This window comes from Oncorhynchus mykiss, chromosome 18, assembly GCF_013265735.2.
Source record: "Oncorhynchus mykiss isolate Arlee chromosome 18, USDA_OmykA_1.1, whole genome shotgun sequence".
In the NCBI taxonomy this organism is placed as follows: Eukaryota; Metazoa; Chordata; class Actinopteri; order Salmoniformes; family Salmonidae; genus Oncorhynchus; species Oncorhynchus mykiss.
The window spans coordinates 26,170,427-26,197,130 of NC_048582.1; the positions used below are offsets into that span (position 1 = coordinate 26,170,427).

At 44.7% G+C, this 26,704-nt stretch overlaps 1 protein-coding gene across 1 annotated transcript in view; it reads right to left on the reverse strand.

Moving 5' to 3' along the window:
- Positions 1-26,704, reverse strand: part of lrp1ba (low density lipoprotein receptor-related protein 1Ba) — a 163,952-nt gene that overhangs the window by 123,999 nt on the left and 13,249 nt on the right. The window contains exons 2-5 of the mRNA XM_036952429.1: positions 9,966-10,085; positions 3,570-3,698; positions 1,751-2,011; positions 1,461-1,623 (exon numbers count right to left, since the gene is read on the reverse strand). Of these exons, the coding sequence (XP_036808324.1) occupies positions 1,461-1,623; positions 1,751-2,011; positions 3,570-3,698; positions 9,966-10,085 (673 nt within the window). The remainder of the gene's footprint in view (positions 1-1,460; positions 1,624-1,750; positions 2,012-3,569; positions 3,699-9,965; positions 10,086-26,704) is intronic.

Consider the following 26,704-nt stretch of genomic DNA (forward strand, 5'->3'; position numbering starts at 1 on the left):
TGTTTTTAACAGAATCAAACCACAATTGAGAATCGATGTACAGTAGGCCGGGAATTAGCTTTGTCGCTAACGCCGATACTTTAACATTATCACGTTGAACCTGAAACATTGAGCAATGTGCACTGTCCCATAAACAGAAGGGAAACGGGGTTGTGGAGAAATCAACTGTGGAATCACAATAGAAACGGCCCCTCCTTGTGATTCCTTATTTCACACGCCAGTCACATACAGAATTTGTCACATGCAATGTTGTGCTGCAAATTGATGGTTTTCATTCAACCATATTTGAAAGCTCATTCGAACAGTTAAGTAGTGTTTCGTAATTAAATAAATCAATGTCACCAATCAGAAAGCCATTCTAAATGCAGTCAACCAAATGCACCACACCAATTACTTATTTCAGCATCGAGGCTCTTTTCAACACTGAGCTTCAGAACAGAAATATGACTGCATGTAGAGTATACCTTCACCCTCCACTTGTTTTTGATGAGACCCAGTATGATTAATCTATTAAAAATGTATCAACCCTAAAATTACTCATTTGAAAAATGTAATTGGTCTATGCAAAACAAATGTATCAGATCACATCAGACTGAGACGACATCGCTTCATTCATTTCTACAATCCAAATCCATTTTAGCACAACACGATAACATTTTAACATTTAACTCGAGTGGAATCCATTGGAAATACATGGAATCCTTAGATAGTACCTGTCTACATTCCCTTTGTCATCTGACCGACATCATGGGAGTAGACGGGAGTCATTTTCCCCTGAAGGAATATCGCATCTATAATTGAACACATTGGTCCTGGAATATTAACCCTGCTCACTTTGATGATGTCAAAGCAACTCGGTTGCGTGTGAGTGGCACGGGAAGATAACACATTCTCCTGACAGCAACTGACTGCTAAGGTGCTGGAGCCGCTTAAATCCAAGTCAGGAATACCACAGGTTTGGAAGTCTAAGCCTTAACATAGACTGTCTCAAACAGCATCATATTCCCTATACAGCACACTTTTTTTTTTTACTGAGGCCCATAGGGCTCTGGGCAAAAGTAGTGCACTATATAGAGAACAGAGTGCCATTTAGGACGCACTCATAGTTTCTTTTTCAGCTGACGGTGGCACTCAGTTTTGACAGCTGGTACAGCTAAGCGTCATGTACAAATACAGATCTGCAAAAATTGAGTTGTCAAATGTTGTGAGCTGAGTCAGTTTGATTTAAAGTTTAAAAAAATATATATATGTAAAACATCTGTAGAATTTGAAAGTGAATATAGTGGTGTCTGTTGCTGCTTTTAGAAAATGAAAATCTATCATATGGTTCCACTACAATGAACCTTAAATCAAACAGAAAAATATGTGTTGGTACAAGTACAGCAGCTGATGACAAGCTGAGGCATATTTAAAGACTGAAAAACCATGCACAAGATACATTTCTAAATTTCTCAACTTACCCCATCAATGAATCTAGAGCAATTCCACCAGGGTTTTGCAGATCGAGATCGACTATTGTGACACATGTGTCGTCTTGTTCATTGCAGACATATATTCTTTCACTTACTCTATCCACAAAGTAAATGTTTCTTGTGAGCCAGTCTATGGCAAAATGTTCCACATCTACAAACAAATGAAAAAAAGTACATAATAACAAAGACATTGTGACAAGAGCAAACATTTCTTGTTAGGGCAGCAACATCCAAACCCTTATGATCAATATTTCTACATCATTTGGAACGAAACTTACTCTCTAGATTCTCTCCTATCCCTACTCTTCGCATCCGTGAAAAGCCTTTTAAATTTGTCATGGTGGCACACCAAAGCTGACCGTTGGAGTTTGTAGAGGAGATCCAACATAATGATTCCTCCTTGTAATAGAAATCAAATGTGTGAATCTTCTGATTAGTATCCAATCGCTTTAGGTTGGGTATTGAAGAACCATTGAGGTGTGTGACTGTGATATGTTCTGTACTCGCAATCAGCAACACAGGTGGGCTGTCCCCGGGATCTGAGACAGAGAGAAGAGTGAGAAGAGTGAGAAGAGTGAGAGAGAGAGAGAGACGAGAGAGAAGAGAGAGAGAGAGAGAGAGAGAGAGAGAGAGAGAGAGAGAGAGAGAGGAGAGGAGAGAAGAGAGAGAGAAGAGAGAGATTGAAGAGAGAGAGAGAAGAGAGTGAGATAGAGAGAAAGAGAGAGAGAAAGAGAGAGAGAGTGAGAGTGAAATTAGTATCCATCCATAAATTCTTAAAGGAAACTTACAGGACTCAATCCAACAGCAGAAAAGTCCAAACAGAGCATCTGAATGAGGTTGCTTGCTGCTAATGACCAATCAGGTAAACATTAATTTGTTTCCACAGATCTCTGATTAATTCTCTGATATATAGTCTATATAGCTTTGACCACTACAGTGCAAACAGCATGTTAAAATGTTAGTAGTCCACCATTCAGCTAGTTTGGGATTTTGAATTTACTGCCACTTTCACAATTGCTGCTAATGTCCAGTCAACTACTGTCGATCTCTATCTAAGGGATAGCCCACTACAGTAGATCTCTTTCTGAGGGATAGCCCACCACTGTTGATATCTTTCTAAGGGATAGCCAACTACTGTAAATCTCTTTCTAAGGAGTAGCCCACTTCTGTATATCCAGCAGGAAAGAAAACAAAGGATTGTCACCGGGTGTTTTACAACTGTTATTGACCTGGGAGACATATGGGTGCTGAAAGTATGGGAAATGTAAGGAGGTGTGTGTGTGTGTGTGTGTGTGTGTGTGTGTGTGTGTGTGTGTGTGTGTGGGTGGGTGTGTGCGTGGCCTAGACTTCTATTCACCCATGAAGAGTGTGATTTACCACTCTAAGGAAAGTTTAGCTCGCACAGTACTTGAGTAATGGAAGTACTGCTAGTCATAAATCAGGCTTCCCTCTCTTGCTAAATCCTTTCCATTAAAGGTTTTGTCTTAAAGGTAACTTTAAGGAACACTTCAAGATTTTGACAATGAAACCCTTGATCTACTCCCCCAGAGTCAGATGAACTCGTGGATACCATTTTTATGTCTGCATGCACTTTGAAATAAGTAACTAACTAACAATAACACAATTGCTAACTAGCGTTAGCGCAATGACTGGAAGTCTACTTTAAGTGCTAGCGTGCTATCCGCTAACGCTAGTTAGCATTGGCGCACCTCTATAAAAATGGCATCCACGAGTTCATCTGACTCTGGGGACAAAGATAAAGGGCTTCATTGCCAAAATCCTGAAGTGTCTCTTTAACATCCCTCTTGTACTATCTGCAACAATTGTAAAGTTACCTGATTGAATCACCACATTACGTTGTGGCCCTAACGGGCAAAGTAACACAGAACAGCAAAGACGAGTAGACATGAAATAGCTCAGGTCGTGTTACAGGTCGGCTATAAATGTTCACCAGATGAGTCTTCAATATAAAGTTCAATTCATATTGATTAGATGTAAACCCCTTGGTTTACTTCATGAAACAACACATTCTAGAGGTAAAATCTCTCCATCAGAGACATGCTGCATACTAAAGCCATGAAACATAATTCATCTTACCGGTCTTGGCTTTACAGGACCTTCTGTTGGGTTGTAGGATGTATCCATCTGTACAGCTACATCTATATGATCCAAAGGTGTTCATACAGGTCTGGCTACATGTATCATATACTGCGCAGTCATCGTGATCTACAGTGAGGACAAGTAGTTGTTATAAACTAAGCGCAGTTCAAAAATGACCTAAATACAGTGCATTCGGAAAGTATTCAGACCCCTTGACTTTTTCCACATTTTGATACTTTACAGCCTTATTCTAAAAGGGACTACATTGTTTTGTAATCTACACACAATACCCCATAATGACAAAGCAAAAACAGGATTTTAGAAATGGAAGAGGAAGAGTCTTGGTGGTTCCACACCTTTTCCATTTAAGAATGCCACTGTGTTCTTGGGGACCTTCAATGATGTAGAAGTGTTTTTCTACCCTTCCCCAGATCTGTGCCTCGACACAATCCTGTCTCTGAGCTCTACGGACAATTCCTTTGACCTCATGGCTTGATTTTTGCTCTGAAATGCACTGTCAATTGCAGTTGACAGTGCAGTTGACAGTGTTGACAGGTGTGTGCCTTTCCAAATCATGCCCAATCAATTTAATTTACCACAGGTGGACTCAAATCTAGTTGTAGAAACATCGCAAGGATGATCAATGGAACAGGATGCACCTGAGCTCAATTTCGAGTCTCATAGCAAAGGGTATAAATACTTTTGTAAATAAGTTATTTTGTTTTTTAAATTTCTAAAACCTGTTTGTCATTATGCGGTATTGTCACGCCCTGACCATAGAAATCTGTTTATTCTCTATGTTGTTTGGGGCGTGATAGTGACTAGGGTGGGTCATTTAGGTGAATTATAATTCTATGTTGGCCTGATATGGTTCCCAATCAGAGGCAGCTGTTTTTTGTTGTCTCTGATTGGGGATCATATTTAGGTAGCCATTTCCCCCATTGTTAGTTGTGGGATCTTGTCTACAGTAAGTTGCCTTTGTGCACACCAGTAGCTTCACGCTTCGTTTGTGCTTTATTGCTTTTTGTTTGATGAGTTTCGATTTATTAAAAATGTGTGGAACTCTAAGCATGCTGCGCCTTGGTCCAATCATTATGACGAGCGTGACAGCACTGAAACATGGCTCACTGGAGAGACGCTATCCGAAGCGGTGCAGCCAACGGGTTTCTCCACACATCGCGCTGACAGAAAAAAACATCTTTCTGGTAAGAAGAGGGGCGGGGGCGTATGCCTCATGGCCAACGTGACATGGTGTGATGAAAGAAACATACAGGAACTCAAATCCTTCTGTTCACCTGATTTAGAATTCCTCACAATCAAATGTAGACCGCATTATCTACCAAGAGAATTCTCTTCGATTATAATCACAGCCGTATATATCCCCCCCCAAGCAGACACATCGATGGCTCTGAACAAACTTTATTTAACTCTCTGCAAACTGGAAACAATTTATCCGGAGGCTGCATTCATTGTAGCTGGGGATTTTAACAAGGCTAATCTGAAAACAAGACTCCCCAAATTTTATCAGCATATCGATTGCGCAACCAGGGGAGGAAAGACCTTGGATCATTGTTACTCTAACTTCCGCGACGCATATAAGGCCCTGCCCCGCCCCCCTTTCGGAAAAGCTGACCACGACTCCATTTTGTTGATCCCTGCCTACAGACAGAAACTAAAACAAAAGGCTCCCACGCTGAGGTCTGTCCAACGCTGGTCCGACCAAGCTGACTCCACACTCCAAGACTGCTTCCATCACGTGGACTGGGAGATGTTTCGTATTGCGTCAGATAACAACATTGACGAATACGCTGATTCGGTGTGCGAGTTCATTAGAACTTGCGTTGAAGATGTCGTTCCCATAGCAACGATTAAAACATTCCCTAACCAGAAACCGTGGATTGATGGCAGCATTCGTGTGAAACTGAAAGCGCGAACCACTGCTTTTAATCAGGGCAAGGTGTCTGGTAACATGACCGAATACAAACAGTGCAGCTATTCCCTCCGCAAGGCTATCAAACAAGCTAAGCGCCAGTACAGAGACAAAGTAGAATCTCAATTCAACGGCTCAGACACAAGAGGCATGTGGCACGGTCTACAGTCAATCACGGACTACAGGAAGAAATCCAGCCCAGTCACGGACCAGGATGTCTTGCTCCCAGGCAGACTAAATAACTTTTTTGCCCGCTTTGAGGACAATACAGTGCCACTGACGCGGCCTGCAACGAAAACATGCGGTCTCTCCTTCACTGCAGCCGAGGTGAGTAAGACATTTAAACATGTTAACCCTCGCAAGGCTGCAGGCCCAGACGGCATCCCCAGCCGCGCCCTCAGAGCATGCGCAGACCAGCTGGCCGGTGTGTTTACGGACATATTCAATCAATCCCTATACCAGTCTGCTGTTCCCACATGCTTCAAGAGGGCCACCATTGTTCCTGTTCCCAAGAAAGCTAAGGTAACTGAGCTAAACGACTACCGCCCCGTAGCACTCACATCCGTCATCATGAAGTGCTTTGAGAGACTAGTCAAGGACCATATCACCTCCACCCTACCTGTCACCCTAGACCCACTCCAATTTGCTTACCGCCCAAATAGGTCCACAGACGATGCAATCTCAACCACACTGCACACTGCCCTAACCCATCTGGACAAGAGGAATACCTATGTGAGAATGCTGTTCATCGACTACAGCTCGGCATTCAACACCATAGTACCCTCCAAGCTCGTCATCAAGCTCGAGACCCTGGGTCTCGACCCCGCCCTGTGCAACTGGGTACTGGACTTCCTGACGGGCCGCCCCCAGGTGGTGAGGGTAGGCAACAACATCTCCTCCCCGCTGATCCTCAACACTGGGGCCCCACAAGGGTGCGTTCTGAGCCCTCTCCTGTACTCCCTGTTCACCCACGACTGCATGGCCACGCACGCCTCCAACTCAATCATCAAGTTTGCGGACGACACAACAGTGGTAGGCTTGATTACCAACAACGATGAGATGGCCTACAGGGAGGAGGTGAGGGCCCTCGGAGTGTGGTGTCAGGAAAATAACCTCACACTCAACGTCAACAAAACTAAGGAGATGATTGTGGACTTCAGGAAACAGCAGAGGGAACACCCCCCTATCCACATCGATGGAACAGTAGTGGAGAGGGTAGCAAGTTTTAAGTTCCTCGGCATACACATCACAGACAAACTGAATTGGTCCACTCACACAGACAGCATCGTGAAGAAGGCGCAGCAGCGCCTCTTCAACCTCAGGAGGCTGAAGAAATTCGGCTTGTCACCAAAAGCACTCACAAACTTCTACAGATGCACAATCGAGAGCATCCTGGCGGGCTGTATCACCGCCTGGTATGGCAACTGCACCGCCCTCAACCGTAAGGCTCTCCAGAGGGTAGTGAGGTCTGCACAACGCATCACCGGGGGCAAACTACCTGCCCTCCAGGACACCTACACTACCCGATGTCACAGGAAGGCCATAAAGATCATCAAGGACATCAACCACCCGAGCCACTGCCTGTTCACCCCGCTATCATCCAGAAGGCGAGGTCAGTACAGGTGCATCAAAGCTGGGACCGAGAGACTGAAAAACAGCTTCTATCTCAAGGCCATCAGACTGTTAAACAGCCACCACTAACACTGAGTGGCTGCTGCCAACACACTGACACTGACTCAACTCCAGCCACTTTAATAATGGGAATTGATGGGAAATTATGTAAATATATCACTAGCCACTTTAAACAATGCTACCTTATATAAATGTTACTTACCCTACATTATTCATCTCATATGCATACGTATATACTGTACTCTATATCATCGACGGTATCCTTATGTAATACATGTATCACTAGCCACTTTATACTATACTATGCCACTTTGTTTACATACTCATCTCATTTGTACATACTGTACTCGATACCATCTACTGTATCTTGCCTATGCTGCTCTGTACCATCACTCATTCATATATCCTTATGTACATATTCTTTATCCCCTTACACTGTGTACAAGACAGAAGTTTTGGAATTGTTAGTTAGATTACTTGTTATTACTGCATTGTCGGAACTAGAAGCACAAGCATTTCGCTACACTCGCATTAACATCTGCTAACCATGTGTATGTGACAAATAACATTTGATTTGATTTGATTTGATGACAGAAGATCCCACCAACAACGGACCAAGCAATATGCCCGGGAGATAATGGCATCCTGGTCTGTGGAGGAGATTAGGGAGAGAACATCCTGGACTTGGGACGACATAATAGCAGGAGAGAAGAGCCTGCCATGGAGGCAGGCGGAAGCAGCAAAAGAGGGACAGCGACAAAGTCGGGGTGGTCGGACACAGAAACCCCAAGAACATTTTTTGGGGGGCACATGGAGCAGTCGGCAGAGCCGAGAAGTGAACCAGAGCCAGTATGGGAGAAGAAGTAGAATTTGGAGGAGAGAGAAATGGGAGAGTTGTTGAGTTGGTGAAGGATGCATGTATTTGGAATAAAGGAACGTGTTGCCAGTTTGGTGCCACCTGAGTCAGCTCCCCGTACTCATCCTGAGAAGTGTGTTAAAGTTCCGGAACAATTGATGCCGGCTATACACACCAGGTCTCCAGTGCATCTTCACAACCCAGTGTGTCCTGTGCCAACTCCTAACACTCTCCCTCAAGTGCGTGTCCCCAGTCAGGTCCGTCCTGTTCTTTCTCCCCGCACTCACCCTGAGGTGCGTGTCATCAGCCCGGGGCCACCTGTACCGGTCCCACGCATCAGGCCTCCAGTGCGCCTCCACGGTCAGGTGCGTCATGTTCCTGCTCCTCGCACTCTCCCTCCAGTGCGCCTCCACAGTCCAGTACGTCCTGTGCCTCTTCCCCGCACTCGCCCTGAGGTGCGTGCCATCAGCCCGGTTCCACCTGTACCAGTCCCACGCATCAGGCCTCCAGTGCGCCTCCACAGTCCAGTACATCCTGTGCCTCTTCCCCGCACTCCTCCTGAGGTGAGTGCCATCAGCCCGGTGCCACCTGTACCGGTCCCACACATCAGGGCTACAGTGCTCCTCCACAGTCCAGAGCTTCCGGCGACAGTTCCCAGTCCAGAGCTTCCGGCGACTGTTCCCAGTCCAGAGCTTCTGGCGACAGTTCCCAGTCCAGAGCTTCCGGCGACAGTTCCCAGTCCAGAGCTTCCGGCGACAGTTTCCAGTCCAGAGCTTTCGGCGACAGTTTCAAGTCCAGAGCTTCCGGCGACAGTTCCCAGTCCAGAGCTTCCGGCAAAGTTTCACAGTCCAGAGCTTCCGGCGACTTTTCACTGTCCGGAACCTCCAACTACGGTCCTCAGTCCGGAACCTCCTGAGATGGTCCGTGGTCCGAAACCACCAGCAACAGTCCACAGTCCGGAGCCTCCAGCGATGGTCTGCGGTCTGGAGCCTCCAGCGATGGTCTGCGGTCCGGGGCCTCCAGCGACGGTCGGCAATCCAGAGCCTCCAGCGACGGTCTGCAGTCCATAGCCTTCAACAGGGGTTCTCAGTCCAGAGCCTCCTGCGACGTTCCACGGTCCGTTTCCTCCGGCGACGATCCACGGTCTGGTTCCTCCGGCGACGATCCTTGCACCAGAGCTGCCATGGAGGAAGACGTATCTGCGAGCGGAGTGGGTACTTTGCCCCACACCGGAGTCGCCCCCGACGGTAGATGCCCACCCGGACTCTCCCCTATTGAGTCAGGTTTTGCAGTCAGAGTCCGCACCTTTGGGAAGGGGTACTGTCACACTCTGACCATAGAAAGCTGTTTATTCACTATGTTGGTCGGGGCGTGATAGTGCCTAGGGTGGATCATCTAGGTGAGTTATATTTCTATGGTGGCCTGATATGGTTCCAAATCAGAGGCAGCTGTTTTTTGTTGTCTCTGATTGGGGATCATATTTAGGTAGCCATTTTCCCCATTGTTAGTTGTGGGATCTTGTCTACAGTAAGTTGCCTTTGTGCACACCAGTAGTTTCATGTTTCGTTTGTGCTTGATTGTTTTTTGTTTGATCAGTTTCGAATTATAAAAATATGTGGAACTCTATGCACGCTGCGTATTGCTCCAATCATTACGACGAGCGTGACAAGTATTGTCTGTAGATTGATGATATAATAAGGCTGCAACGTAACAAAATGTGGAAAAAGCGAAGGAGTCTGAATACTTTCCGGTACATAAACCTGGTTTAATGCGGCCCCAAAAAGTGTCACCTTCACACATAAAGTGTACAATATATGTGTGTCCATTTTGCAGCTATTCCAAAATGATCTAAATATGACTTACTGTATTGTCAAACTTAAAAGAGCTACCATTCTTTTTGTGTCATCAGTTTGTCAATATCCACCACCCATCCTTTTGATATAGATGAATAGCCTTGTTGGCTGTCGGCCCTTACCTCTGCAGGCTCGACCATCCTGTTCCACCTCGAAGCCGTCAGCACAGAAGCAGAACGTCACGTTTCTCATTTTGACACAGCCGTACTGACACAACAACTCTTGGCATTTTGGCTGGAGTTCTGGAAGACAAAGTAAAAAACCCATGAAAATATACCCTTTTGTTGTGTATAGGTGGTTGACATTGCCGTGGAAATGGCAATGACAGGTGTTATGTCATGTTAATACATCACTAATGTCTCTGGGCTTCAGACTTGAAGTTTCTAAGTTGAATTGTAATTTCCTTTCTTACTGTCAGCAGAAGGGGAAGAGGTGTGAAAGATTTGAACGCCCCAAAAGAGGACATAGAAACCCTTTTAAAATAAATGAGCTGTTTATCATTTGGTGTGGATGATTTATTTCACAGCGATTTCAGAAAGTTAATTGCTGTTTAAAAGCTGCTTATGTTGATACATTTCTCCGAATTAGATGCCACCTCAAGGTTGCTGTCAACAGGAAAACAGTTAAGTAGAAATGTAAGGTCCATTGTATGAAATTCATCACTTCCTCCAACAGCAATAACTGCTCTTAATCATATTCATCAGTCAGAGAGCTGTCCAAGGCTACGTCCCAAATGGCCTGTACCCTATTCCCTATATACTGTATGGCACTACTTTAGACCAGAGCCCTGGTCAAAAGTAGTGCACTATATAGGGAATAGGGTGCCATTTGAGGGACACAGGCGTCCTGCTGTTCTGTCAGCATCTCTCTACACCTATTTTGTATTTATTGATTGGTGGAAAAATTTCAGTGATTTATATTCTTGCACAACATGCGCCACTGCCACAAATTGCAATGACTTCAATAGCCAAAATATCATTCAAAAGCATTTATTTCCTCATAAACCTGTCAGCGGCTAACCTTGGGAGTGTGAAGCAGAGTTATATCTATTTGTGTCAAGCAGGCTAGATCGCTAGAGCCATCACACACAGCATTAATAAATCAATTAGTCAGTGAACTTCACTTTAACTTACATGCATTCACTTTGATGCAAGTCTAGCTTTTAAACACACTCCTTTCAGTACTGAAACATTTCCAGGTCAGCTCTATCCCATCTCCCACTGATTACAAACAGCCTCTTCATTCTCCCATGATGCCTCACCAGGAGCACTAGGGAGTTGACCAGAACTCATAACAACTTTTCCTTCTGTGAAAAGCAATATGGCTGTTCTGGTGGTGTTTGAGTAATATAGCTGTCCCCCAATTCCCATCGTCTGTACTCCCCACAGAGATGGCGATGGTCCCCCACATGGATGGACATGGATGTGGGTAAGGGCTCCACTGCTGTGAGGAATTGTATGGGTGCTTGTGGAGACTGGGGAACTTTTGCTCAGTGTTGTTGTAAAGCTACAGTAGATCATAGTGACCCCCTCCTGGTGGTGAGATGGATCACCTCAGCGGGCCAGCGTCCCAGACCTCAGCCCCACAGCAGCCCCATCAACCCCAGGCAGACCCGACACATATCTTGTTTACGGATTCCCATAGCAAACACCTGTGTCTGGTCCTGTGTCTGGTCTCTGGTTAGTGGAGCACGACAGTGGCGGAATCACCTTGAGGATTCACTGTGTGAGTTATGTGGCTGTAAATTTACCACAGTGCCATGGCAGCGGAGCGCAGGGGAGGTTCACACACTGTCAGGTGTCTTGTTTAATGGCCTGTTTCACAGTCAAACTACATTATCAGGAATAAGAAAGGCAAATAATGCCTAGCGTTCCTTGACTTTTCACTATATTTTCACTTAAGCATAACTTTTTCCAGAACATAATCTGTAAATCTAAACTAATCCACATTTTAGTATATATTGGATAGAACGCCAACACACCACAACTAAGGCTTCTGGTTTAGCATGTGAATGGAGAAGAAGCTCGTGGATGTGGTTCCTATGGATTAGTTCATTTTGCCAAATTTGTACTTTGCATTCCACTTTTTTACATATCATATTTGATTGGTGAGTTTGTAAGTTATCTTTATGATTCTGAAGGCACATGACATGAGGAGGAGAAGACCTGAAACGAACGTTTCAACCGCGGTGGCAAACGTGAATGGTAATGGCGCCGACTCCAGTCCAACTGTTCCAGAGCCTCATGCGGTCACCCTCCCCACAGATCTTCAGAACCTCCGTACGATTCTGGTCTCGGAAATTACAGCTACCACTGCCACTCAGCAGAGCTTTCCTTTGTCTAGATACCTACTGAAGGACTTTTCATCACTTCATTACGCCCTATTGATCATTCGTAGATGTAAAGAAACTTGGCCCCTTTTTATTTTTTTGTAACAAGGTAGCATACTGTGGGACACATTGTACGTCTTGCACTGATTTGAAGAGTCCCCGAGTCAGGACAGTCTGTTTCACTGTTATGGGGTCTTTGTTTGGGTTGATCTGTTTTACTTTATCGTTTAGTGAATTACTTTTCAAGTGTATTTCACTACTGGTGCTATGGGGCCTCTCCGCGTTAGGATAGGATGTTTTTCTGTTTATATGCACCGAAGCTGCGCAAACTTCATCCTGCTGTCTCCATTCGCTGGAGACTTTGGGTTTTGGTGGGAGGGGAGGGGGAGTGAACTTTTTTGGTCCTATCTTTGTATTATTATTATTTTATTTTGTATTTGCTTTTTTATTCAGTTTTCTCTGTTATCTTTGCAAATGCTTGGTCTGTTTTCACACCTTTTTCATTTCAATATTTTCGATGGCTAACAACGCTAATAATAGTAATATGGGGATAGGTAAGACCTAATCCGATAACGTTTTCGTCTTGGAATACTAAGGCAATCTTGTCAAGAGGTCTAGGGTCTTCTCCCATTTGAAAAAGCTAAAATCAGATGCGGTATAGACCCATTTACACATTAAAGATCACTCAAGGCTACAAAACTCCAAGTTTAGTCAGGTGTTCCACTCAGACTTTAACTCTAAAGCCAGAGGGGTTTGGTTTGGTTGGTTGGTAAAATAATACATTTCTCTACTACTAATGTTAAGTCAGACAGTAATGGGATACATTTAATCATAACAGGCACCATTTGGCACACACCTGTAGTACTGGTGAATGTATGTATATGCTCCCATTATTGATGATGTTGAATTTGATAAACGATTGCTGGGGAAAATCCCTTCTCTGAACACCCATCTTTTGATGTTTGGCGGGGATCTGAATTATATTATTAGCCCGGCTTTAGACCGCCCCAACCCCAGAACTATGTCTCCTTCTGCTATGTCAAAGTCCTTCTCAGATTTGATGGTTTAGAATGAGTGTTTCAGATTTCAGAATCCCCAGGCAAAAGAGTATTTTTTCTTTTCACATGTACACCATTCTTTTTCTCGTATTGACTATTTCTTTATTGGTCATAAGTTATTTCCAAATGTCACCTCTTCTGAAAATGTACCCATTGTAATTTCTGACCATGGACCTTAAGCCCTCTATATAGTCCTATCAGGACAAACTCGTACTCCTCTCTGTTGGAGATTCAATTCTCTTCTCCTGTCTGACGTAGACTTCTGTAACGTTATCTCCACTTCTATTGACAATTTTCTGATTTTCAAATCAGACAAGCTAAACCTCTCATTCTCTATTATGGGAATCACTTAAGGCCTATCTTAGAGGAGTATTATTTATTACTCTTCTCATTTAAACAAAACTCGGAAAGCTAAATTAGAAGAACTCTTTAAGCCATCCTTGACTTAGACCATCATCTGACGTCATCTCCAGAGCTATATAAGCAACGCTTGAACTTACAATCTGAATTCAATCTCTTGCCCACTACTGACGCAGAACGGTTACTATTGCATTCACTTGGTATGAACATGGCGATAGGGCAAGACGTCTGAACGCACACCAATTAAAACGCAGAGCTGCTACTCGTCTGATTCCCCAAATTAAAGATTCCCCTCATAGCTTGATGTCTGACCCTACGGGGATCAATGACACCTTTCTATTCCTCCCTGTATACATCTTCATTTCCACCAGATACTGCCAAAATGACTACATTTTTGGGTGAACTGGAGACTCCCACAGTTGAGGCTGAAACTACAAATGACCTTGATTCCCCCTCTCAGCCTTGAAGAAGTTATTCAGTCTATCAAGTCAATGCAGAGCAGCAAGGCTCTGGGGCCTGATGGGCCTGACGAGTTCTTTAAGAAATTCTATACCAAGTTAGCCCCTTTACCTTTATCTATGTATAATGAATCACTTGAACGTGGCTAGTTGCCACCTACCATAACAAAGGCTTCAATAGCGCTTCTCCTTAAGAAGGGGAAAGACCCCACTTCCTGTTCTTAATTTAGGCCCCTAGGCCTCCTTAATGTGGATGTAAAAGTGCTGGTGAAGGTGATAGCGAGGCGTCTGGAAGTAGTCTTACCAGGATTCATATCACAGGAAGAAACCGGCTTTATTAAGGACAGATATTCATTTTTTAACATCTGGACACTGTTTAAAATAATTTATTCTAAACAATTCTCCAACTCCCCTCAGGTCGTAATCTCCCTAGACGCAGAGAGGGCATTCAACAGAATTGAATGGGAGAACCTATTTTCTGTTCTTAAAAAAATGTGGATTTGGAGACAAATTTAGCTCATGGATCTGTCTCTTGCATACATATCCCCAGGCCAGTGTCTGTACCAATGACACCTGTTCTGATTATTTTGCCCTGGAATGTGGGACACGCCAAGGCTGCCCACGGTCCCCTTTATTTTTTGCCGTCGCCATTGAGCCCTTTTCAGTAGATTTATCTTCATCCTCCTTTTTCCAAGGTGTAACATGGGAAGGAGTTGAACGTAGGTTATCATTAAATGCAGACGATTTGTTACACTATGCAAATAACCCTGTAACCTGTTTACCTTCTATCCTTTCTATTTTGGAGAACTTTGGCTCCTTCTCTGGTTACAAGCTGAATCTCCAGAAAAGTGAGTGCTTCCCAGTCAATCCAGTAGCACTATAGCTCCAGCAGACAGACTTGCCCTTTCAGCTTAGGAGCTCTGGTTTCAAATACCTTGGAGTAAATGTAACTCATTCATTACATGCTCTTTTTTTCTGAAACTTTTCTCCCCTTCTTGCACAAATGAAAACACATTTTCAGAGATGGGGTAGCTTACCACTATCACTTATAGGAAGGATTGCTGCTGTAAAAATTAACAGTTTACCCAAATTCCTTTATCAATTTCAATCTATCCCATTGATTTGACCAAAGTGTTTTTTGGGAATGGGAACCAATCAGACTGTTACCACATTTATCTGGGGAGGAAAGGTACCCAGAGTTTGGTAGATCTTTATTTCAGTGATGTTTAGTGGAGGGCTGGTACTACTCAACTTTTTATACTATTACTGGGCAGCCAACTTTCAGAAATTGCCATTCTGGTTACATGCTCCAGATACCCCGTTGTGCCACATTCTTGATTTTCTGCTTCTCTTCCTGCTTTACTGTGCTCTTCTCTCCCAACATCCCCCTCTCGCTATACTTGCAATCCTGTAGTGCTTACCATACTTAAGATTTGGTACCAGTTTCAACAGCATTTTAAATTCTCCTCTGCATCTACTATGGGTCCTATTGATTAGAATCACTTATTCCCCGCTTCCCTAATAGATCATGCTTTCTGTCACTGGACAAGGAAAGGTATTAAGTCCTTCCCTAATAGATTGTGCTTTCTCTCAATGGACAAGGAAAGGTATTATGTCCTTCCAGGACTTATTTGTAAAATTATTTATTTCTAGTTTTCCCAACCTTGCCTCTAAATATTCTTTGCCTCCATCTCACTTTTTCCGTTACCTTCAAATTAGGCATTGTGTATCCTCACAACTTTCTGGCTTCCCTGCTTCACCCCCTTGCCAACCCTGGGATGGCATATTGACTCTATTACCTCAACAGAAAGCAATCATTTGTCAGATCTATCTGTGTATTTTGTCATTGGACAAACACTCCAACAACAAAACTAAATCTGCGTGGGAATGGGAAATGGGTATTGAATTTACACGAGTGGTGGGATGAGGGGATTGATAGAGTATTGGTGGTTCCATACAATTTAAGGTTTTACATAGAGTGCATTTTTCCAAATCCAGATTGTCTAAAATATATTCAAATGTAAATGATGAATGCGATAGATGTCATGTCTCACCATGTGACCTTAGTCACATGTTCATTCAAATGTTCTAAACTACAAAATTACTGGGACTCTATTTTTAAAACTTTATCTGAGGTGTTTGAAATGAACCTGCAGCCATGTCCCTTGAAAGCTATTTTTGGTATTCCAGAAGACTTGTTCTCCATGGATCCCAAACATGCCCAGATTGTTGCTTGTACATCCTTATTAGCCTGACGTGGAATTCTTCTCCAGTGGAAGTCTGCTCAGCCCCCCTCTACTTTTCGATGGCTCAACGATGTAATGTTCTTGCTAAAGCTTGAGAAAAATAAGTATTATCTTAGGGGTTCCGATGATACATGAATGGCAACCATTTATATCATACTTTAATGGCTTGCAGAGGCTTCCCTCTGATGAGATGCTTTAAGGTTTCCCAGTAGGTGTTACCAGTAGTCATTACGTAATAGGTCCAGTCATCAATATAATGCTATCCAGTCCATGCTGATCATTTCTTTCTTTCTGTTTTTTGTATTTTGAATCTGTATTGAATTGTTTGTATATTTTTTCCCCCTGTATCTTTGCTTGTTTATTTGTTGTGATAACTGTCGAATTTTTGTTTTCTAGGACCAAATTGAGGGAGGATGTGGGGTGGGTTGGCTATATGGGGTGATCAGGGTGGGAGGCTAGGACGGGGTTGGGGGTGGGTGGTTGGTTGGGAGGGAGGGAATCGAGGTGGGTGGACTGAGGTAGGGCGGAGAGGTAGGGAACGGACTAGGGGGCTTGGGTTTATGTGTTGTGTGGAGGGAGGGAGGGGTATGGTAAAATCTTTGTACTTACATTGATGTACATTTAGTAAAACTTGAATATTTGTATTTTATTTTTTAAAACACACCACAATTACCTAAACTAACATTAGAGTGGTGAGCTATTCCCAGTGCATTGTAATGTCTCGTTTCCTTGTAAACGTGCATTGCATCTCTCCTGCTTTGCCTCTCATTGAGAGTACATGGCTGTACTCTTGAGTAAAACCTCTTAAAACCCTCCTGTTGTGTTCCGGTCGAATTGGACCGATTTACAAGTTTTCTCTCTGAAAAATGTAGTTCATTTAATCTGATTGTCATAAGTTTCCATGACTTTGTCCACACAGTGCATCTGAACACTCTGAACAACACTGAACACTCTCACTCCCCTTCTTGTCTTCCATGGCAATCCCCACTGGAACCTTTCCCCCAATAGAATCTTTCCCGCACGGGAACCACACCTGCTGGCATTCTCACAAACAATCGGAACATTGTTTCAATAATATATAGAACTATTCTCGCAGCTCTGGTGTACAAAGCTTTTTTGAGTCCTTGCTCACAATTCATTCTGTGGCAGCACAATGATCAAACGATATACTGCATGTGAGGATCTTGATCATATCTTTGATCATGACACTGGTGAGGAGGAGAGAGGCCAGGAAACTGACAGTGAAGATGCATTAGAGGTGGAAGTGTCAGAAGTTGAAGACAACACAGAATATGATCCAGACCAAGAGGCAAGCGATGTGGAACAATCCAGTGATGAGGAAGAGGGCCCTGTTGAGGTTGTTGTTACATTCCGGACAAAGAATGGGAATTTGTCCTGGTCTTCATCACCACCTGAGAGGAGAGGTCAGCTGTTGGCTGAAAATGTTATCAGGTAGATCCCAGGGCCAACGAGATACACCATATCCAGGGTTGATGACATAAAATCCTGCTTCGAACGGTTCCTGACAGAGTCAATCGAAACTATAGTGATAAACATGACCATCTTGGAGGGGAGACGCGTTTACAAAGACAACTGGAAGGAGGTAGACCGGACAAACGTCCAAGCACACTTGGGTCTCTTGATTTTGGCTGGTGTATACAGATCCAGAAACAAATCTACCACCAGTTTATGGGATGCAGAGTCTGGTCGGGCAATTATTCATGCCACTATGTCAATCCAGACATTTCACGTGTTGTCACAGGTGATTCGCTTCAACAACCGTGATACAAGACCAGGCCGCCGTCAACAAGACAAGCTGGCAGCTATCAGAGAGGTTTGGCACAAGTGGGTGGTGCGCCTGCCAATTATTTAAAACCCAAGTCCAGACATCACAGTGGATGAGTGTCTGGTCGCTTTTAGGGGACGCTGCCTATTCAAACAGTACACGCCAAGCAAACTGTCTAAATATGGAGTAAAGATATGGGCAGCATGTGAAGCCAGGACAAGTTATACCTGGAACATGCAGGCTTACTCTAGGAAACCTGCTGACGGTGTTCCCGAAAGGAACCAGGGGAAGCGGGGGGTCCTGGAAATGACTGCATGTCTCCAGGGGCACAACATAACATTTACCAATTTCTTCACCTCATATGCTCTTGGTCAGGAGCTGCTCCCCAAAAAATGACCATGGTGGGGATGGTCAGAAGGAACAAGCCTGAGTTGCCTCCTGCCTTACTCCCTACCAAGGACAGGGATCGTTTTTCCTCTAAATTTGCCTTCACCGATACACACTCTCTTGTGTCCTACTGCACAAAGAAAAATAAGAATGTGCTCCTGATGACAACTCTGCACAGGGATAATGATTGTTATGATTTGATCTTTGTGATTATGAATTTGATTGGATACCTGTTATTCTGTTTCCTTTGTTATGCAGCACAGACTACCCAGTAAATATACCACTTTATGGTTAAAGGAATTCCTGCCTCAGTCTCATCCATTCCTCTGTCACTTGCCCCGTGACAACCTGTTCACAATCACTGTCAGTTATCCTACCTGTCCAGCTACCCACACAGATTCCACTAATCTTTCAATGGCCCTTCGAGTCGGATGATGACTGAACCGAAGGCCGGTGAAAAGGAAATGGAGAAGAAAGAATTGTCTCAACTGGAAGGAAGGAGAGAGGAGGGAAGAGCAGCTGAGGGAAAGGTCTTGGAACAAAGAAAAGATCCAGGAGCTAAGCCTAAAGCAACAAAGAAGGCTTCTTCCTCAACCACCAGCAGCACCAGAAGAACCAGACAAGCACCTGGTTATCTTAAAAGGATTATGTGGTTGAGTTTCCCACATCAAAGGGCAAGCCCAACAGTGCTCAAAGTGGCGATGGATCAACTGTAAGTTTTAGCCATCAACCATCCCCTCCGAGCCAAGGACCGGAAACTGCTTTGGGACGGGAAAGTGGTCTACAGGAAGAACCCGTGGAGGAGGTAACTCCCACCGCACAGGTCGACCAGCTTCCTGAGGCAGGCTCTGCTCACCCCTTAACTCCGAGGCACTCTAGACGGAGTGAGAGTTCGACTAGTGGATAGCCCTTTGGAAGTGGCCATGGCAGCCGCCATTCATAAGCCCTCAGCGATTCACGATTCACTACTAGCGTTGGATGAAATTGAGCGTCAGATTTAGGAGGAACGACAGGCTGACAAACGATGTCACCTATTGGATGTGCAGGCCCGTAGAGCTCTACAGGAACGGGAATTCATTGCCAAGGACCTGGCACAACAGTGATGGCACCGTCAACAAGAAGGGAATTGGAGGAGGCACGGATGGTCTCATCCTTCCTGGAGAGGAACGAACCTGACCTGACCACCCCTCCACATGGACCTGACCTGTCTGCCTTTCTTTCCCAATCTACCCCTCTGGTACAGCATGGCACACAGTCTCCGGAGGCTCCGAGGTCAACAGCCAATATGGAGCATGGGAGACAGGCCGCTCCGCCCAATGAGGCCACAGTGAGCTCATCAGCAGTCTCGGGTTTATCCTTCACACAACCAGAAGAGGGAGCCAACATTATGAAACTGCTAGTAGCCTCAGCCTATGGAATTGCCAGACCCAAACCGCCATACTTTGAGAGCGGAAAGGAGAGTGGATTTGTGCTTTTGGAAATGGCATTGGAGAGCCTACTGGGTATTCACAGTCATCGGTCAGAACGCTACAAGTACCAAGTACTGATGGATCACTTGCGGTTTCCCAGTGCATATAAGCTGGCCCAATCCTTTATGCACTCCGCAACACCATACACTGCCGCTCTCCAGGCCCTGAAAGTGAGATATGGTGAGCCACGCCAGCTAGTCCAGAATGAACTAAACAACATCCTGAACACGTCTCCAATTAAAATGGGAGACCATGCTGCCTTCCAAGAGTTCTCCCTCGCTGACCAATCCCTGACCTCGATGCTCCAATCCGTTGAAGGAGAAGATGGGAACGAGCTGAAATGTGGCTCCCACGTGGACAGGCTTCTTAGCAAGGCAAGAGCAAAGAGCATCGCTCACCAGGCCACCATCTCAGCCATAGCCTTCAGAGGAAGGAAGGGGTTTGAACGCCAGGAGGGACCCTGGCTCATGCCCCAGGGTAAAAAAGCACACTCAACCTCAATTGAAGGCCTGGATCACTTCAGGCGAGCGATGCTACAAGTGTGCCCGTAGCCATAAGGTGGAGACCTGCACATTAACTTCTTCTAACTAGTGGGCAGTATTTTCATTTTTGGATAAAAAACGTTCCCTTTTTAAACAAGATATTTTGTCACGAAAAGATGCTCGACCATGCATATAATTGACAGCTTTGGATAGAAAACACTCTGACGTTTCCAAAACTGCAAAGATATTGTCTGTGAGTGCAACAGAACTGATGTTACAGGCAAAACCCAGATACAAATCCAATCAGGAAGTGCCGCATTTTTTTGAAACCGCCTCATGCCAATGACTCCTTATATGGCTGTGAATGAGCTACGAATGACCTTACGTTTTCTACGTATTCCCCAAGGTGTCTACAGCATTGTGACGTCTTTTTACGCATTTATGTTGAAGAATAGCAGTAAGGGACCACATTTAGCAAGTGGTCACATGATGGCTCCCGCAGAAAATCTTGCGTAAAGTACACAAGTAGCCATTTTTCCAATCGCTTCTTATGAGAAACGAATTGTCCCGACGGATATATTATCGAATTGTTATGTGAAAAACACCTTGAGTATTGATTCTAAACAACGTTTGCCATGTTTCTGTCGATATTATGGAGCTAATTTGGAAAAAAAGTTTGCCGTTGTAGTGACCACATTTTCCAGTCGATTTCTCAGCCAAACGTGACGAACAAACGGGAGCTATTTCGCCTACAAAAATAATATTTTTGGAAAAAAGAAACATTTACTATCTAACTGGGAGTCTCCTGAGTGAAAACATCCGAAGTTCTTCAAAGGTAAATTATTTAATTTGATTGCTTTTCTTATTTTCGTGAAAATGTTGCCTGCTGCCAGCAGAGCCTAGCATAGCATTATGCCATGATAAACTTACACAAATGCTTGTCTAGCATCTAGCTATTTTGTATGAAGATTTATGTCCGCTGCGTTATGCTAATTAGTTTGAGGCTATGATTACGCTCCCGGATCCGGGTTTGATAGTCGCAAGAAGTTTTAAGGAAACCCTGCAATCTCTGTAAGGAAATCCATCTCACAGTGTTGCATGATGTAATTCCCCAAGCACAGAAGGAGCAGAGTATGCTCATGGTAGGAGCTGCAAAGGAGCTCTACCTTGAACAGCAGAACCGGTCTCCACGGGTCATGTTGAAGGTGGTCAAGGTCACTCTGCAAAGTGAAGGAGCATTGATACATTCGCCGTTCTAGATGATTGGTCTGAAAGAACAATCATTCTCCTGGTGGCCACTCGTTAACTTAACCTGGAGGGGACCCACGAGACCCTTCATCTCAGAACTCAGCGAATCCTGGTATCTCCCTCACCATGTTTTCCAGTAACATGGTGGGAAGTACCGACTTGTCTTCAACTGTTCATTCCCTGCTGTTGTTCAAAGCCTCAATGACTGTCTACTCCTCGGACCAACCTTAGGTCCTTCCTTGCTCTGTGTCCTTTTCCGGTTACGGCAGCACTCCACAGCCATCAGTAGAGACATCAAAACCATGTTTTATCAGATTCGTCTGCTGCCTTCCAACACCACACTGCTCCGGTTCAGATGGCGAAATATGGAACGCGACGCAGAGCCCACAATCTATAAATGGCAAGTACTCCCATTTGGCACCGCCTGCAGTCCTTGCTGTGCCACACTCTGCAGAGACACTAACGGGAGCCCCCAGACAGTGACCCAGAAGTATGGGATTCAATGGAAAATGCTGTCTATGTGGATAACTGCTTACAGAGCGTCCCATCCACTCCTAACGCGATAGCACTCCTTGATAAAGTACAGAATCTCCTGTCCAAAGGGGGATTTGAGGTCCGACAGTGGGCGAGTAACAGAGTGGAGGTTATCCAGCACCTCCGGTAGCAGTGGACTATAGCTATCGACGTCTGGTGATAACCCACAAGAGCCTACTCTAGGACTGAGATGGAGCTGCATACCGGATACCCTGGGGTACAAGCACCGCTCAGCCCTGAGTACCGAAACCCCCACTCTGCGCACCATCTATCGGACCCTGGCCAGCCAATACGATCCCCATGGGTATATCCTGCCATACACAACGCGGGCCAAAGTCTTAGTCCAGGACCTGTGGCAGACCAAGAGGGCCTGGGATGAACCAATCCACCCGGCTAACATAGTGGAACAATGGATCTGTTGGGAAGCAGAGTTATTGAACCTCTCTGAAGTCCAAATGCCAAGATGTTATGTACCACCCTGTGCTGACCAACTGGGATCATGCCTGGAACTGCATGTGTTCTGTGACGCTTCTGAGCGAGCTTATGGGGCGGTATCCTATCTAAGAGTGGAGGATAAGGCAGGCCACACCCATGTCTCTTTTGTCATGTCCAGGTCCAGGGTCGCACACAAGAAGCAGTTGTCAATGCCTAGGCTGGAACTCAGTGCTTCCCTTTCCGAAGCCCAGTTGGCCTCTACCTTGTGAGCCGAGCTCACCTTGCCAATCCAAAGGGTAATCTACTGGAGTGATTCGACCACTGTATAGATCTGGCTCAAGTCGGAGTCCTGCAGGTATAAGGTGTTCGCCGGAACTCGCATTGCAGAAAGCGAAGACCTAACAGAAGTCCAGAACTGGAGGTATGTTGACAGTGTAAACAATCCTGCTGATGACGTTACTCGTGGTAAAACCCTTAAGGAACTGGCTCAACCCCATCGCTGGAGCTTGGGACCACCATTCTTGTCCCAACCAGAGAATGAGTGGCCGGCAGCCCCCGGCAGCCCCTCTGCAACCAACTGAAGCTCATGAGTTAAGGAAATCCGCCCAATGCTACAGCATCTCTATGGAACCAACAACAGCTCTCCCTGACCTAGCAGAATCCTAAACACTGCCGGATCTGATCGCCGCCACAAACCAGATCTCAGATGGGGTGGCTTCCATACCCACCACCCTCGGGACAGAGACACTACTCCCCTAGCATACACAAGCAGTTAGCTTCCCTGAGGAGCTAAAAGCTCTGAAAGCCGGTAGGGAAGTGGCTAAGGACAGCCATCTTCTCTCTCTTGCCCCAGAATATGACCAAATCCTCAGAGTCGGAGGGAGGCTGCGCCAAGCAGAAGTCTTGGATCCCGATGCTATCCACCCAATTATCCTTGACTCCAGACACCCTATAATGAGAGGCTTCTCCACCCAGGGCCAGAGAGAGTCTATGGGGAGATGACGTGGAATGTCAGAGATGGCGGGCCGGAGTCACTGTGCCCAAAATGCAGATTTACTCCCTGCTCGCTTGCGCCTCCTCAAACCATCCTTCTGGTCAACAGGAGTAGATTGCTTTGGCCCCTTGACTATCAAGCTAGGTTGTCAAGTGGAAAAGCGCTGGGGCATTCTATTCAAGTGTTTGTGAAATAGATTTGTCCACCTGAACCTACTGGAGAGTTTGGATACTAAAGCCTTCCTCATGGCCCCACGGCGGTTTATCCCCCGACGGGGGAAACCCTATGAGATCATGGCTGACAGGGGCACAAACTTCAAGGCAGGAGAAGCCAGGTTGGAGGAAGTCTTCCAAGCCATGGAACCCAGCCTCCAGGATCATCTGATGGACCAACAAATCTCATTCAAATTCAACCCTCCAGGAGCTCCTCATTTTGGAGGAACATGGGAGCGAGAGATCAAATCTGTAAAGACGCCCTTACGAGTCGTCCGGGGGATCAAACTGTCAGTGAAACTGTCTTGCGGACCGTCCTGATAGAGGTGGAAGGGATACTGAACTCCAAACCCTTGGGATATCTCTCTGCAGACATCGCTGACCCCAATCCGGTTACACCGAATATGCTCTTGATGGGACGCCGAGAGGCGTAACTTCCTCAAGCCATGTATGCTGATACCAACCTCGTTGGCAGACACCGGTGGCGGGCCCGATTCATTTGGGATTACCTACCAAGCCTACAGCACAGAGGGAAATGGCGGAGAGAAATGGCCAGTCTGGAAGTAGTAATGATAGTGGACCCTCAGCTGCCTCTCGAGCCTCCTGGCCGATGGGCAGGAGGCTAAGACTAAAACTATGCCTATGACTATGTCACTAAGACTATGCCAGGGACCGATGGTCATGTTAGATTAGTGGAGATCCAGGTAAAGAACCGGACATACAGTATATCCGGCCAGTCGCCTGACTGACAGAGGATGAGGAGCAATGAGCCATTTTGAAGAATGTGGAATTTAACAAATTCCCGGGGTGGCTGTAGAAAAGGACCATTGAGTTGGTGGAAGAATCCTTTATTTCATGGCCACTTGCTCAGCTGGGCCAGAGGTGCTTTGATTAGGTCAGGTGGAAATGTCCGACAGATCTCAACTCCATAAAAGGAGGAAATCGCCATCGACTGATCTCCCTGCTTTCTCTTCCTTCACTGTCTAATCCAGAAATTCTGTGCGTCCATGAATCCGCGTAAGTCCACCGAATCTGTTACCTTTCATCTGAACTATCTGTTGCGATCGGGAGAGTGGGCCATCAGTTATTGTTTATAGTTATTACAGCGGAGCGCGGCTTGGAGCACACGCTTCAGACCTATTGTGTAATGTGAATGATCAATGATCACGGCCCTACTGATCATCACAGGCCAATTATGCCATCGATATATGGTTAATATGTAATGAAATTACATGTACACATGAAGACACTTGAAAGGGTGAAATATGAAACGTCATTGTTTGCTGAACTGATCGATTCTGACATCAAACTAATTGCGATTATAGATTGAATAACCGATCACTGTTTGTATTATTCTTCTCATGATTATGATAAATAGTTACGAGCCTAAATGACTCAAGGATGATTCCTATTGACTTCTTAATTAGCTGGATTGCTGAATTCCCTAATTATTTTAATAATGAATGATTGTTATGACTTGATCTTTGTGATTATGAATTTGATTGGATACCTGTTATTCTGTTTCCTTTGTTATGCAGCACAGACGACCCATTAAATATACCACTTTATGGTTAAAGGAATTCCTCCCTCAGTCTCATCCATTCCTCTGTCACCTGACCTGTGACCACCTGTTCACCTTCAATGTCAGTCATTCTAACTGTCCAGCTATCAACACAGATTCCACTAATCTTTCAATTTGAATATGTAAATATGTTTTAGATGTGATAAATTAAAACAATGCTATTGATGCAATTTTTCACTTTACTATGCAAGACATGAAATATCACTTGTATGTACTCATTATTTTATTTACTGGCTGCTGCACTTTTGTAGGTTAGTGGCACATACTCTTGTAAGAGGATGACGGCACGTTGGCCCATGGTGGTGTTCTTCAACATCCTAGCCGTGTTGGCCTATAATGTGTTTGTGGTGTGGATGGAGGTGAATCCAGGCTGGAAGCAGGGGAAATTCTTCAAGACGAGACTATTCCTAGAAGAGCTGGGGAAAGCCATGGTGGCATCCCTCATTCAAAGGTGCCAACATCTTCCTCCAACACCATCCTCTGCTGGATTGGTGAGAGATATACAAGGGCCAGAAGCAAGATCATCCACCACCAGAGACAAAAGGAAGCTGTGTAATCTTTGTGCACCAAGAGATGTCAAAACAAGCATTATGTGCCATAAATGCACTGCATATATTTGTAATGCACATGCAACAACCACCAGGTATTGTCCAACATGTGCATGAGAACACACAAAATGTAACCACCATTGATTGACAGAATGTGACATTTTTTATGTTTTTGTTATTGTTAGTAATACTGTTATTGTTACTGTTGTTCTTTAATGTGTTCAGGCATACATTTTGTAATATGGTAACGTTTTCATGTGTAGTTTTGGGCCTATGTCCTTTCTTTACCAATAAAATCATACCGGTTATTTTTGACCAGGAACACAACAGATTATATTTTGTGCCACTATTTAAAATTTGAAATGGTTTCAAAACAAATGTCCTTGTTAAAATTTGCCACAAAGGAGTCTGTGATAAATGGCACAATATGTTTCATCTGAGTATTTGTTATACTCAAAATAATCTTTACCTTATGCTTTTTTTACTCTGAAACCAATTGTGAGCTCAGGTCAATGAGACCAACAGGCCATAAATAGCGAATAGAAGTTCAAAATGTATAATGTTCACAATAAGTTGATAAAAAGATCTAACACAACATTAGGTGATAATACATGTGTTATTATGGATTTATAACTAGCTATAAGGAGGCGGTCATTTTGGCCCGGGAACACAGAATTAATTAACATGAAACAAACACAACAGGAAGGTTAACTCACTCACTGATCTCTTATGA